Source organism: Candoia aspera, chromosome 8 (genome assembly GCF_035149785.1).
Source record: "Candoia aspera isolate rCanAsp1 chromosome 8, rCanAsp1.hap2, whole genome shotgun sequence".
NCBI classification, from domain to species: Eukaryota; Metazoa; Chordata; class Lepidosauria; order Squamata; family Boidae; genus Candoia; species Candoia aspera.
The window spans coordinates 58,228,663-58,244,126 of record NC_086160.1 but is presented as its reverse complement, the minus strand read 5'-3'; the positions used below and the strand labels follow the sequence as shown (position 1 = coordinate 58,244,126).

The window sequence follows — 15,464 nt, the reverse complement described above, 5'->3', positions numbered from 1 at the left end:
CAGAAGCAAATGGCTTGGCAACTCAGAAGAAACAACAAAACCACTGCCACTGAGTAACTGCCACTTCAGACTATTGCCTCATTCTGTCTAAAATTTGGTGCTGGCTAGAACATAGGCAAGATGCCATAGGAAGGGGCAATCCCATCAATGTTTCTTTTAGATTCACATTTTTGCGAATATGTTTAGTTTGGTCCTTCTCAGATTCAGTTCAAGTTCAGTTCGTTGAACTTGGGATTTCTTATGTATTTTGATGCACATTTCTATAAACATGTGCACTTTTCTCTAAAATAAATAATTTCCACAATATAAGGCATGTTGTACACTGCTTTCACGAATATATACATTTTATTGGAGATTTTCTTCTAAGAACGAGAAATAGTTTTATAAAATTTGATTGTGCATGTTGATAAAAAAAGTGAAAATAGATATATTTACATTCAAATATATATTAATTTCTCCCCTTTCCTGCTAACTAGAGAAATGTTTTGTCCTCTCTGTCACCCTGCTTGTCCTCCATGGTGTGAATGTGTAATGAGATTTCTTTTTCTTTATGGGCAACTGCATTTCTGTGCTGGACTGGAAAAAAGAATAGCCTGTTTCCCTCTATCCAGTGAAGAATCCTAAGCTTGGCTTCTATGCAAGGAAGATTTTTTTAAAAAATCCTGTTTCCATGGCCAGTATATAAAGGCAGTGGATTATATCCTGCTCCCAATGGGCAGTAGGACAGGAACAGTGATCTGTTCCTTCACGGACTGCTCCAATGCAAATTTATTGAGAAGAACCATTTAATTCAGGGGGATGTCACTGAATTAATTTGGAAAGCACTAGATTGCAACCTGAGGTGTTTTAGAAAGCCTTAGCAACTTGCATTTGACTTTCCCACATACATTTTTTTTCCTTTCTAGCGGGTGCAGGGTCCACTTTTTTCAGAATAACCAAATGTTGATCCATTGGTTGTGACAGGAATTGACCAACTGGCTTGTTGCTGGAGCCTGACGTTGTGGGCTGAGAGAGAGTGACTGGCCCAAGGTCACCCAGCTGGCTTTCATGCCTAAGGCGGGACTAGAACTCACAGCCTCCTGGTTCCTAGCCTGGAGCCCTAACCACTACGCCATACAGGCTCACCTTCCCACATACAAATAATGACAGTAACAAAACATGGCCATAATCAGTGCACTTTTTTTGTCAATAAACATAAAACTGCAGTTCTACATTCTCTAAGTTGGCAGAGCTGGGGAGTGAGGTAAAACCCAAGCCTACTGAAAGTCAAGCCAAGCAAAATATATTCATAACCCCATTTGGAGAATACTGTTTTAAGATATTGCCTTGAAGATTTTCCAGAAGTAAATAAATGAGCTCAAAGAGGATTTCAAAAATGGTGTTATTGTTTTTACAGATGTCAGTCTGGTATGTGGGTCACCAGTAAAGGACATGCTGAAACTTTCAGAGACATCCACCTGGACTAGTAAATCAACAGTTTAATTAAAAAGATTACATTTAGGTCTATGCAAACTTGAAGCTTTGGAACAGAATCCAAACAAAGAAAGAGTAAACCCAAGTCTAGGCAGGAGAGGGACTGTTACAGAACTGAAAATGCTCTCTGGTGTTCCAGAACTTCAGGATGAATTGGCATGATAAATTAGTTCAGATGGTCTGCAAACAACTTTACAAGCATTAAACCTGTTCAGTGAATTACCAAAGAGTCATGGCCTGAATGACAGACTGTTTGTAAGACAGTTAAGAAGTCAATTGTCTCACCTTCTCTCATCCTGAATTTTTAGAGGCCAAACAAGCCTATGCTGGTAAGTGCTAAGCCAGTAACTATGATTTAGGCAGTTTACTGCTATAACTAAAGTTGTGGAGAAGGAATTCCTTGAAAATCTATGTATTTGTGGGTTGAAAAATGGGATAGTTTTTCTGAATTCTTTCAGTGACAAGGTTGGAGACAAATTCTCCAATATTTTCTCTGAGATGGGGCTGAATACTAACAATGGGGGTGGTAAAACTGTTGCCCTCTCTTCCTTAGCTGCAAGTGATAGCAGTAATCTGTACCCCGAAAATGGTAATTGTCATCTATCATATGCACACACAGAAGAAAATATTTGGATGAAATTCTACAAAGTTACATTTTCTGAGGGAGTATGTGTGTGTGTAGCAGGGATTTTTTTTTAAGAAACGTAATTGCTGCACCAAGTAGAACAATGACTATGAGGGCAGAGCAGTTGCAGCTTGGTCACACACTGGGAGTCAAGCACACATGAGAGAGCATGTAGCTCGCTTGAAACTCCATGGAGTAACTGCATGCAAGTTATATGAACTCCCACACCCTGCCTTTGCACTCTCAAAATTACATTCATCTGGAAGAAATGGGACTAGACTGTTGAAAGATAAATGTAGAGTGCTGGAAGGTCAGGTGACTAACATCATTTTTTTCAAAATTGGGTTGTTAGAGAAACTGCGACCTAACATGCTTAACATGTTTTAACATAAATGAGCAGAATGGATGGAAGAAAAGGGAAATAACTTACTGTTCAGTTCCATTCTCTTGCCTCTCTGGAAGGAATTTAAATTCACATTATCATTCTAGTCCACCATGATATGTCACATTATCTTTCTATATTTCTAGTCCAACATGATATGTCAGAGATAATTTTCTTTTATGTACTGGGATTTTTGCCATTCTTATATAGAGAACTCTATGAAATATGAAATGTGAGTGTGGTCTAAAATCAGCAGTAATTTTTCCAGGTTTTATAGATTAACTTTCTGGAGCAATATGACTCTAATTATAATTTCTTTTAAGAAGATTTAGAACTGATTCTAATTGTTTTATTTATGGTCCATTTTTAAAAGTTGTTCTTGTGAATGGTATCAGTCACTGAAATCTAATCTGTGAAGCCTGTGAGGCATTTAGCAGTCTTTAGTCATGGTTGCTACAGTTCAATTTCCCTATCTTTATAAGAAAGTTTTTCTAGCAGATTTCTTAAGAGTGGGTAGGATGGGCAATCTCTAGCTTTAGGGTTCTACATCTTCCTTCACCTAATCTCAGAAGCAGTTTGAGAGAGATCAGTTAGGTTTCTAGCAAACAGAAGCAGAGACAACTATTATCGTAAAAGGGGACTTTTACACTATTAAATCCAACCTCCTGCTTTATGCAGGAATCCAAAGTAAAGGATCCCCAGCAGATGGTTGTCCCGTATGTCACTGAACACATTGTTCTATGTCCTATAGGTTTCCCTTGACGTAAAGTCCAGTCGTGTCCGACTCTAGGGGGTGGTGCTCATCTCTGTTTCTAAGCCTTAGAGCCGGCGTTGTCATAGACACTTCCGGGTCATGTGGCCAGCATGACGACACGGAACGCCGTTACCTTCCCGCCAAAGCGGTACCTATTGATCTACTCACATTTGCATGTTTTCGAACTGCTAGGTGAGCAGGAGCTGGGATGAGCAACGGGAGCTCACCCCGCCGTGTGGTTTCGAACCGCCGACCTTCCGATCGGCAGCTCAGCGGTTTAACCCGCAGTGCTACCGTGTCCCTCTATGTCCTATACTCTGCAGTAAATAAGAAGAGTTTTTGATCTTCCATGGGACATCCTCTCAGGTATTTAAAGAGTGCTATAATATTCTCCCTTGATCTTCTCTTCTCACTGATAAATATTGTCAGCTTCTTCAACTTCTCATCATAGCTTTTAGTTTGTGGTTTCTTGATCATCCTTCTTACCATCTTTGGACCTGTTCCAGGTTCTCCAAATCCTATCTTAAAGTGGGACACCTAGAACTGCCTGTCATACTTGAGGTGGAATCCCACCAAAGTAGAATCAAGTAGAAAGAATCATATTTCATCTGATTTGGAAACTAGTTAAAGTAGTCACCTAACATTGCCAACTCACATTCAGTTGACGTTCAATATATTTTCTCAAGTACTGTATTACAAAGCCAGATACCTGCATCCTATGTCTGTGTATTTCATTATGTTATATACATTTAATTTTTTTTCTTAAAGAATACCTACATACCTGGTGTTGTCTTCAGGCACATTCGGTACAAAGCCATTAAAAGGAATACGATGACACTTATTACTATTAGGGCAATGACAACTGGCAAAATAATACCTGTATGTAATGAAGGTAGTTATTTTATTTCACACACTTTACAATACCTGTGCATCTTTAAACATCTAAAATACAACACCCTCTCCCACCACCCCTGATGCATTCTTTGAGAATTCTTGAAAAACCCAGTTCTAGTCCCACCTTGGACACAAAGTCGGTTGGGTGACCTTAGGCCAGTCACTTTTCTCAGCCCTAGGAAGGAGGCAATGGCAAACCACTTCTGAAATCTTGCCAAGAAAACTGCAGGGACTTGCCCAGGCAATTGCCAGGAGTCAACACTTACTTGAAGGCACCCCACACCCAAAGGTAATTTGTTAGGCTTTCTATATTTCAGCACGACCACTAGATGGCAGGCAAACATCCTTAATGAAAGGGGAAAAAAATCTGTTTTTCTCCCCTACACAAAAGTCTCTGCAGTAAACAACAGTATCTTGGCTGCATGTATGCAGACAGAACCACTTTCTGCCAGAATTTAAGGAGATTATGATGCTTCCCCCATGTGAATTAGAAGAACACATTACAAATGTATATACCTCTTCCCCAGCATAATACTAGTTTCTGCAAATATGTTCAAGAGAGTGGATATAAGATCTCTCTTTCTCTCTCTTTCTCTCTCTTTCATGCCTCTCATATGTTGCTGAATATGGATTTTAAATGCCCTGTTTTTTTTCCAGCAGCCAATATGTTTTGGTCCACCAAGATACTAGACCACTGCATTTAGCCATTGACCAGAGCAGTGGGCCTTGTTCTCCTTGAAACCTCACCCATCTGTCTGACTTTGCTCTTTACAGGCAGAGTGTGGGGGTAACTGTTTACACCCCTTTTGCATAGATTTTGTCCATCCAGGAAATTTGTGTGTGTGTGTGTGTGTGTTTTTCCATGTAATTTAGCATATCCACATTTTATATCAAGCAAGAACTCCTTTCATATGCCTTTTTGGTCATGCAAAACATATATTTTTTACTCCATCTTAAAAAAAACATTGCTGAAAATTGGGTTATAAATCTTTAATTCCATTTCAGCTTTTTAATCAGTATGGAAGCATTTGAATTTTTTTGGTTTCCTTATGACTCCCTTTTAAGGAAAAGAATTACAGTAATACAGGTTTTCTAAGTCATTTGAACGTATTCTCTTCATTCTGGCTGCTGCACTTCAAAAAGGACATAGTGCAGCTAGAGAAGGTTCAGAGAAGGGCAACTCAGATGATCAAGAGGCTGGAGCAGCTTCCCTATGACAAAGAGTTGTGATATTTGGGTTTTTTTTACTCTAGAAAGGAGGTGAATTAGAGGGGACATGATTGAGGAGTACAAATTTATCTATGGTGTGGATAAAGGGGACAAGGAGGAGCTATTTTACCTTTCCCAAAATAGTGGAAGCATAGATCACCCAGTGAAACTGAATCTTGGAAAAATCAGGACAGGCAAAAGGATTTTTTTTTTAAATACAACACCAAATTACACTTTGGAATTTGCTACCAGTTTGGCTGGCTTCAAAAAAGGTTGGACCAATACATGGAAGTCATGAGGATCACTGGCTGTTAACCTTGATGGCTGTGTGACTGCCTCTGAAGGCCACCTGCTGGGAGACTAGTGGGCTTCCTTGGGCAATTGGTTGGCCACTGTAAGAACAGATTGCTGGACTAGCTGGGCTTAGATGGAGTAGATGTAGAGGATACTGAAGTGAGTATCAAGTATCAACTACCAAGATGTCTATTCCATAAATTAAACAATAAGGTATATATTATTGTGGGGATGTGTTTATTATTAATCACATTGCATCAAATACCTTATAAATAAAATCTCAGCCAGAGTCTTTGCCCTGAATGATATCTTTATAGTTCTTGGGCAAGCACATTCTTATGCTTGCTGTCTGCAAAAGTTGGCATGGTTCAGCTTTTCCTTTATATGATGTTGACCTCCATATTTAGGGAAAATGGTAGAGCTCAGAGGTGAAAGCTGTGTTAATATTGTGCTCATCACATTCTATCTCCCTTTTGGAGAGACTAAAGAGACTCTCAGGTAGATGGGCAGGTAGGTTTTGCACTAAGGTTCACAGTCCAGCAAGCATAACAATTTCATTTCAAGCAACAGTTTGTAAAAATTTCTCATAAAAACTTGAGACGAGACAGCATGCACCACATTTATTTACCACTGTAAGAAACGTCCTCTTGTGTTTCCTGATTAGTTAATGCTGAATTGTCTATGAGAGAAGAAATTAAAATATGTATAGTTATGTCCATTGTCCACTGTATGTTTTTTTGCTTTCAGTGATTGACTATTGGTTGAACCAATTGCAGCTTTCTTGCTACCCACTTCAAAACATGCTTCTTTACTCTATATTTCACCCCCCATTCTGAACCACATGGAGATTATTTCACATATCATCCTCAGAATTGTGTGCATGTGCAATTTAATAGGAGAAGATAGTATGAATTTGCCATTTAAGTGTAAAGGTTTCAGCCATACATTCATATTGTAATGTGGGAATGGGTAAAAACTAATTTGCAAAGTTCTTCATTTAGGTAACAAAAATTAAATGCACAGGTATAGGTTGAGGAACACAGATTTCTCAATTTCACAGGTTGCCTGTCAGGCTCAGCTCTCCTTATCTACTCTTTTTGAGAAATCTAATTGTTTAAATAATGGTTTGTCTAATGCTTTGTTGGGCTTTTGCTGTAGTCCATATCATGACACTGGTAGTCTCATTAAAACTAGTTAGTCCTCAGGTTATGATTGCTATTGGGACAGGGATTACCATTGCTAAGTGATGCAGTCATAACTCCAGGACCATGCAGGTCGTTAAGCAAGGAAAGATGGGAGTCCCAGGCAAGGAGTGGGGGGGGCGTGGGCAAGCACTATAGAGTGCGGGCAGGTTGGCATAGGCTGTGTGTGGGTGTTGGAGGGCCAGCAGAGGCCATGGGTGGCGGGTCCTGTGTGCATATGTACAGTATGGAGTGTGAGCATGAGGGGGATAGTACGGAAGTATGAGATCCCTTGGCTCTCATACTCCGTAGTGGGTTCCTCAGGAGAAAAACTGGTGGGAATGACTTACTGGAGCGACTTGCGACCTACCCTGTAGCTTCCCCATTGACTTTGTTTGTGGGAAGCTGGCAGGGTAGGTTGCAAATGGCAATCACATGACCACGGCTTGCGGTGATGTTGTAATGACAACCAGGCACCTGAGCCCCCAGATCACAATCATGTGACCATGGGGGTGCTGCAACAGCTAGAACTTCGAGGACCTGTTGTTAATCCATTTTTTCAGTGTCACCGTAACTTTGAACAGTCACTGAATGAATGGGCATAAGCCAAGGACTACCTGTAGTTATTATTCTTTCATGATACAAGTTTGTTGAGTCAATGGTGATGGTATCCTGGTTAGCAATATTCCCTTGTTTATTATATTATATTGCCAGAGGGAATATGACATTCATTCTGTTTCATGTTGGGCTTCGATCTTGGAGTTATGATTGCATCTTGACTTTTGTTATGCCCCTACCATGAAGGTGGGTGTGTCAGTGAACAAGATTTTTGAAAAACCAAAGAATGGACAATGACTGGTAGATTTATTGCATTTTTCATATGATCTTTATGATTCTTCCTAGTCAACCATGTTATCCTTTGGGGTAGTACATTAGAAGGATAGCTGCCTTAAAGTGGATTTGAGAAGACTTCCAGACTCATACCTGAAAACAAGGACAACAATGTTGTCCAAAACCAGTTGGCTTGAGACAATGAACTATACAAACAGGAGAGACAACACTTTTTTTGGCATAGTTGCTTTGATTATTTCAAATTGCTTCATTTTTACAGGAAGATAATAGGCCAAAAGTAGTGTGGGAAAAAGCGACCATAAATTATGCTTTCTCCATCATATTCTCTTTGACCAAATAAACCATGATTGGCTATCATTTGTTGTCCCCTGTTCCTCTCTTTCTGAATGGCAACCAAATGAATCATGCTCTAAAGCAGTTTTTCTCCACCTTGGGAACTTTAAGATGTGTAGACTTCAACTTCCACAATTCTCCAGCCAGCTTGGAGTCCACACATCTTAAAGTTCCCAAGGTGGAAAAACACTGCTCCAAAGGAAGGAAGAAATCTTATCATCTCTGGTTACTCACAAGGAAGCTATTTTACTTGTATTCCCAATGCAGCACATGACATCAGTGTACATGCCTTACCCAACTTTAATTTTTAATAGATGTTTATTTTTATTTTAAAAAAGAAAAGTGGACATACCACAAAGCAAAACATCAGTCTCTAGTATCATCTTTATTTACAGAAATATTTCTAGACTCCATAATCCAAGGCATTCTTAGAAAGTCATAGAAACATAATGTCTGCAGCCCAGTGCTTTCTTTAAAGGAATGTGCCTATCTGCCCAGGGGGTGGTGGGGAGAATTCTGAGGGGACAGAGGGAATGTCAAGGAGCAATCCTACAAATCTGGCTTCCGGTGAGTAGCTGTTTTTTAGCCATGGCTATCATGGAGTCTTTTTTTTGCACATGATATGCTCTTAAAATTCTCAATATATGCATTAGCTTTTAAAAGATAGGGCACCTCTGCTATGATGCAAATGAAATCCACACTATTCTTTGATATCTGATTTTATATTCTCCAAATAATAGAATGAGCCTGCTGAAAATATGCATACATGACCCTATTTTCAGCTGCACCTTTTTCTCTGAAGCATCAGAGAAAAGTGGTGCCCCCTTTGATTCTTTCCTATGTTGGAAGTCCTAGTTTTTCATCATGAGAAATGTATAAACACTTTCATATTTATGTCAAGGCCTATGAAAAGGTGACAGTAGTATGGACATGTGCAGATCCATCACCCCAAGTGGGGAAATGCTATGGTTACCATATCTGGGCTGCAAAAAAAAAAAATGGAGTTAGAATTTTCTATATATCTAGTGGCCATCCAGATTTCTGAAACCCAGATGTGGTAATCTTGTGATGGCCTTGGGAAATGCCTCTTAGAAAACTTGACAGATGTGGTTATGAGTTTACATAAAATTGCGTTGATTTATATATAAGTCTGTCTTCACTTACTTTTAGATCCAGCATCAGTTGCTTTTTCTAATCTGTTTGTTGTATTTGGCTGGGTATCAGGGCTCGGAGAACTCTGGTCTGTAATGAAGAAGCCCAGTGAATGCATGCTAATCACAAGCAACACCTCAGGATCATTTTGTGTTTCTTTCAAATTGAAGTAGACTGGAAGAATTCAGCAGAGTGGCCATCTGTACATTATCATATCCCTACAGGAAACCACTGGTGGTGCTGTTTGGGTTGCCTCAGCAGAATGGTAGGATAATCCCCATTTTAGAGCTAACAACTCAACAATTTTTATCATCCTTGAAAAAAGCAGAGAGAGGAGAGTTTCTATGAGATAATTAAGTGCTGAATGAGTGACCTAACTGCATGTTTGGTTATCGGTATCTTCACTGCATTCACATTCTCACATTATTCCATGGATTCTACAGTTTCCAGGTACACATGGAAAGTTTCCATGTCAGTAACAGGTGCTATTACTACCATAGAAATTCAGCAGCTTACACACATTTCATGTGGCAATTAGTCTAGAAGTTCAATAGGCTGAGGTGAGTTATTGTAAAAAGTCTTGGAATTGTTAGATAAAACAAGTTAGGGTTAAATAAAATAAATAAAATAAGCTCAGGCTATAGATGTCTATCAAAGTTCTGATGCTGAACAGTGTCTTTAGCACAACCCTTCTTTCTAAAATGCAGATAGTAGTTTTCATATGGAGGACATTCAAATAGGCAATGTTCTCTTTAGTCTGGATTGATACAATCAGTAGAACCATCTATTTTCAAATATCTTCCACAATCAATCAATTAAGATCTCTGTCAAAAGCAATCCATTCATCCCAAAATCTTTTTATATGGGAGGGATAAAGAAGAGAAAGAGAAAAGGAGTGTGAGAAAAAGAGATATACTATATTTAAGGTAGAAAAAAGAGAATGGGTAGCTGAGCCCACTTTTAGCTCTGTCCCACCAACCAAAAGGTGACTTCAAAGGGCCCTCATTAGAAGAAAGGTTGCCCATCCTTGAATTAGGGAGGATGGGACTGATCCTTCAAGGGACATATTCCCATTCTAGGTTATGCAATAAAACTTCTAGTTCTTACATTACTGAAAAATTAAAAGACTTTACTTTTAGAATAAAATGGGGAGGGGACACCCAGGTCACCACTTAACATCATGTGATGGCAACCACTCTCTGAAAATATTGGTACCCACTTTAATAAAGTCTTCCCCAGTCTGGTACTTTCAGATATATTTGGACTACAGCTCCCATTATTTCCCACAAGTATAGCTGCTATAACAAAACCTTCTGTTGGTTCCCCTGCATGTTGTTCTTTTTATGTGCACTATTCTCAGCTCCTTCAGAAGGCAGAGAACAATAACAATAATACGATTTTTCTGTGATGAATCCCCACAGCTATCCTGGTTTCCCTTTTGATCAACTAAAATGAAAAATAACAATGAGAATACCTGTGCTCAAGTCAACTGCAGGGGAGTTGAAACTGTAATAAGTTATCACAGAAGAGGGAAATCTGCCAATGCAGCAGTCATATAATTGTTTAATAGGTCAGTTTTTGACACTTGATTATGAATGAGATTATAAACGAAATGTCTTACCTGAAATTGCTAGAGTCAAGCTGGATGCTGAAGTCATAAGAATCTTTGTAGATGATTCAGTTGTGCCTGCTGTTACTTTGATAAGATAAATGACAGTGTGTTAACTGCTGTTCTCAAAACATATTTGTCAAAGGAATAATCAGTATGCAAGTACAGGAAATCAAAGCTCTTTTCTCAACATCCTCAGGTCCCAGCAAAACAAATATATGAAGGAAGAATAAACAGGTTGAGAGGCAGGAGAAAATAGAAAGCTGTGATTGGACTGAGTTGGTGAGATCCTAAAAAAAAAAAAAGAATTGAGAAATAATAATAATAATAATAATGGCAGTGTATGAAGCAGTATATGGATTTGGTGATAGCAAAGATCTTTTGCAAGTTGAAAACTACAGAGGGGTATAGTGAATGGTAAAGTAGGCTTAGGTATACTGACTTTTATCTGACACCTTTAATTTTTTTGGCTTGCTTTTTCTTACTCCCTTTCTGTGCTTCAAATATCATTTGCTTAATGTGAAAGGGAATAACATGAAGGGTATGCATGCATATATGTATGGCCCCAGCCTTTAAAATTGTCTTATTGCCTTGAATCACTGTAAAATTCAATCATTTTGAACAGAATCTGAATATTGTCTGGCATGCTCCCAGAAGGGCCAAATCCCTTTGAAACATTTGAAGCTGCTTTCCCCAAGTTGATGCCCTTCAGAAGTGTTGAACATTGACTCTCATGTTGGCTGAGAATTATGGGAAGTGAAGTTCAACATACACAAGGAGCACCAGCTTAAGGAAGGCTGTTTTAGTAGGTATCACAACAACTCATTCACAATATTAAGAAAAGCTTGTGTCAAAGGACCTTTTGACATTTTCAATGGAATAGATGATGCAGTTGTGTTTTTTCAGAATTTCTTCATGAATGAATGAAGACAGATGTAATATTTTAAGAGAAATTAAAACTGACCGAAAGCATTATGCAACTCCACAATCAATGTTTCTGTCTTGAGTTGAATTATGGCAGGATAAATGATTTCTGTGCTTTTTTTTCTTTTTCTTTTTTTCCTTTGGAAAAGCTTCAACTTGGATTAGTTGAAACAAGGACTAATTGAAGTTCCTATTGGTTCATGCCCATAACATCACCCTCATATTTTCTTCTTAGCTGCTACTGTAATTTTACAATTTGCTTTGAGTTTTTTAAAAAAATAATGTGTAAAGGTAGATGAACATGTTTGAAAATAAACATACATGTTAAACTTTAGATTTTGCTTATGGGCTGCTCCAACATCAGCTCCTCCAATGAAGTAGAATCACTTGGATTCTCTACATATGAACAAACTCTCCCATCTGGATGATCCTGCCAGTAAAGGGAAGGGCAGTGGCATTCTATCAGAGCTTGTGAGGTTTTTTTTTTTTTAAGTATAACAAGAACTGACAACAACTATTGTAAATGGAACAAAAAGAGGAAAAGCTGTTAAATCATTATTCTTAGGATGAGTTCATTCTGTGATCTTTTTTCATATTTTTTTTTAATTTCTGGGGCAGGTGTGGTCTCTTGTATGGCAAAGAAAGTCTCCACAGCATCTTTCTGCAACTAGAAATGTTAGATTTATTGGACTTAATGCTACCAGACCTGGGCTGTAAAAATCTGGAAATTAGTACAGATGATATTGCAGCTTTTTAAAGGATGTATTGATATGTAAATCAGTTTTCACTTACTTTTAGGTCCAGCTTCCATGGCCTTTTCTAATCTGCCTGTTTTATTTGCCTTGGTATCAGGGCTCTGAGAACTCTGGTCTGTAATGAAGAAGCCCAATGAATGCATGTTCTAGACAAGCAGCGTCTCAAAACAAGCAGCATCTTAAAACTGAGGTAGGCTGGATAAATTAAGGAATGTGCCCATGCACACAAGATCATATCTTTACAGTTAGTCCAGAATACCACCTTGCAAAATGGCAGGAGAGCCCTCATTTTGAAGTTAACAAAGTAACCAGTCTTACCATTCTTGCAAAGAAGGCGTGGAGTTTATATAAATGATGACTGCTGAAAATAAAGTCATCTAACTGCATGATTGGTTATTGTTATTTTCACTAGCTTGTAAAGACTGGATTCTCCAAATTCCAACTAGAAAGTCCATGTCAATAACAGGTGTTAGCACTACCATTGAAACTGTCATGAGTGCCGTTGAGCTAAAGTAATCAGCGCAATGGCACTCATGACAATGACAAGGAAATAGGTGAAGGGGTACAAGTTAAGTAGCCATCAACCCACAACGACTAACGGCTAACAAACAATAGATAAACGGATCACGGAGCCACCCAAGCCATCAGCAGCAATACCACGGGGATCGCCCAGCTGAAAGCAATCAGCAGAAGAATGAAAACCTGAGGATGGGCGATCCTGGAAACCCTCAACCAATGGCAGGGCAACGCATGGGACAAAGGGGGGTGACGTGACCGAGAGCGAGGGGGCGCTGACCGGCGCGGGGTATTTAAACCCCGCACCGGCGCGCTCCTGTCACTCTCAGCTTTTTTCTAACAACGTTGTACCTATCCTGAAATAAACCAGAGCCTGCTTTGCAACCCAGTGTCTGAACGTTATTCAGAGGTAGGCAGCGCATGACATAAAGCTGAGAGTCATAAACTCAGCCTCGCCGAGCCCCACCGGACGACAACGAGCCGCGGGAGGAGTAGACGGCGAGAAGACCAGCAAGATGAGGCCGGAACGGCGCGGGCAAGGAGGGCGAGCCGCGCGGCAAGAGACAGAGGAGGACCGACCGAGGCCAGAGGCACCGCGGACTCCCGGAGCCATGGACGCCCACCCCACCCGACCCGAGCCTCAGCTCCAACCCCAAGGGGAGATGGCGACGGAGGCAACCCGACCGCGGGAGGGAGCAGCACGACTTCCGAAACCAGCGGAGGACCCCGCGCCCCACATCGCACCCCAGCAACGGGCGTGGAGCGACAGCCCCACGGTGCTCGACACGGAGGAGGACGACGGAGACACCCATCAGACGGAGGAGGAAGCGGACCCGCGGCGGAGGGACGATGAACCCCCCCCCCCCGAGGACGCGCCAACGGAACCGGCCCCAGCGGCGGTGCGGGCTGTGGACGAGGAGGCACGAGCTGAACTCGCGGCCATGCGGGCTCAGCTGACGGAACTCCGGACCATGCTCCAGGCGCTTATGCCCCCCGCGCCACCCAATGACGTCCCCGCACAAGCCTACACCCCGAGCGAAGCACCGAACCCACACGAGCCAGCGGAGAGCCAGCAGACGGCACAGGCGGCCGACACCACATCCCGGGAAGCGAGAGGCGGGGCCGCGCAAAACGCCCGGGCCCCAAAGGACTTCCCCATCTTCTTCGATGGGACCCCCTCAAAACTCTCGTTTTTCGTCACCAACGCTAGGGAGTTCATGGGGAGGCACGGACACTCCTATGACTCCGAGGCCGACAAGATCGGCGCCGTGGCGATCAAACTCCAAGACAGGGCGGCGGACTGGTACGTCCAACTGTACGAGTCCAGCTCCCCCGCCCTCGCCACCTTCCCTGCTTTCATCAACGAGATGAAAAACTATTTCGAAGACCCCCTAGCTAAAGTACGGGCGAAAAGCGCACTCCAGAGACTTAAACAGGGCGCACGCACGGTCCCTGACTACGCCCTGGAGTTCAAAGCCCTCGCGGGAAAGGTCTGCGACTGGTCTGAGACCACCCTGCTGGAAATCTTCAAAAAGGGGCTCAACCGCGACGTTCTCCAATGGGCCCTCTACCGCGACGACCCAGAAACGTTACACGGGTGGATCCACCTCGCGGGGAAAGCCGAACACGCGCACCGCACCTTCCTTATGACAACCACGGAAGACACAAACTACGTCGGGAAAAAGGTACCCGCACCACACGGGGGGATGGCCGGCCCCATATACCCAAAAAAGAAGTTCAACCGGGAGCCCTGCGGGAGGTGTGGCAAATTAGGGCACAAGACGGCGGACTGCTTCGCCAACCGACCGCCGACCAGCGCGCCCAAGCCCGCCCCGAAAATTAGCCCCAAACCACCCAACCCGGGGCCGCCCCCTCACCGCCGAATGACCGTGGCCACAGCGACACCGGAAGAGGGCTGGGACGCTTACTGGGGAGAAGAGGACAATACCGACCCCGACCAGCCGGCGGGAAATGCTCCCCGCTTGCCCTGAAACGCGTGGCGAGGCAGGCGGCGGGACAGCAACGCGAACCACCTCAACAAAACGACAAAAGCTCCGTAATATTGGCAGCAATTCAACTCTCTGCCGGCAACGGAGCCACCACGGCCGCGGCACTAGTGGACTCGGGGTGCTCAAAAAACCTTATCCACCCCGACCTAGTCGCCAAACTCGAACTCCGCTGCTTCCCCCTCCCCACGCCGCTGGCATTCCACCAGCTGGACGGCTCCACAGCGGGGGGGAAACCAGCCACGCTACAAACCGAGCCGGTCACCCTGCAAATGGGCACTCACACCGAGCGCACATCGTTCGTAGTCACGCCCATCGGACGGCCCATTGCAGTCCTGGGGATGCCATGGCTCGCGAAAAACAACCCGCGGATCAACTGGGCGACCCGCACCTTCACATTCGGCGACGGCGAGTATCGAGCACCAGTACCAGCTGGCAAAAGCAACCCCACGGTAGGACGAGCGGAGGCGACCACACAAGACAACGCCGCTACCACTGCAGACCT

At 42.5% G+C, this 15,464-nt stretch overlaps 1 protein-coding gene across 1 annotated transcript in view; it reads right to left on the bottom strand.

Annotated features, from left to right (window-relative positions):
- Positions 1 to 15,464, bottom strand: part of EMCN (endomucin) — a 57,700-nt gene that overhangs the window by 4,257 nt on the left and 37,979 nt on the right. Inside the window, exons 5-10 of the mRNA XM_063309611.1 lie at positions 12,475 to 12,552; positions 10,771 to 10,845; positions 9,162 to 9,239; positions 6,260 to 6,310; positions 4,016 to 4,111; positions 2,529 to 2,553 (exon numbers count right to left, since the gene is read on the bottom strand). Of these exons, the coding sequence (XP_063165681.1) occupies positions 2,529 to 2,553; positions 4,016 to 4,111; positions 6,260 to 6,310; positions 9,162 to 9,239; positions 10,771 to 10,845; positions 12,475 to 12,552 (403 nt within the window). The remainder of the gene's footprint in view (positions 1 to 2,528; positions 2,554 to 4,015; positions 4,112 to 6,259; positions 6,311 to 9,161; positions 9,240 to 10,770; positions 10,846 to 12,474; positions 12,553 to 15,464) is intronic.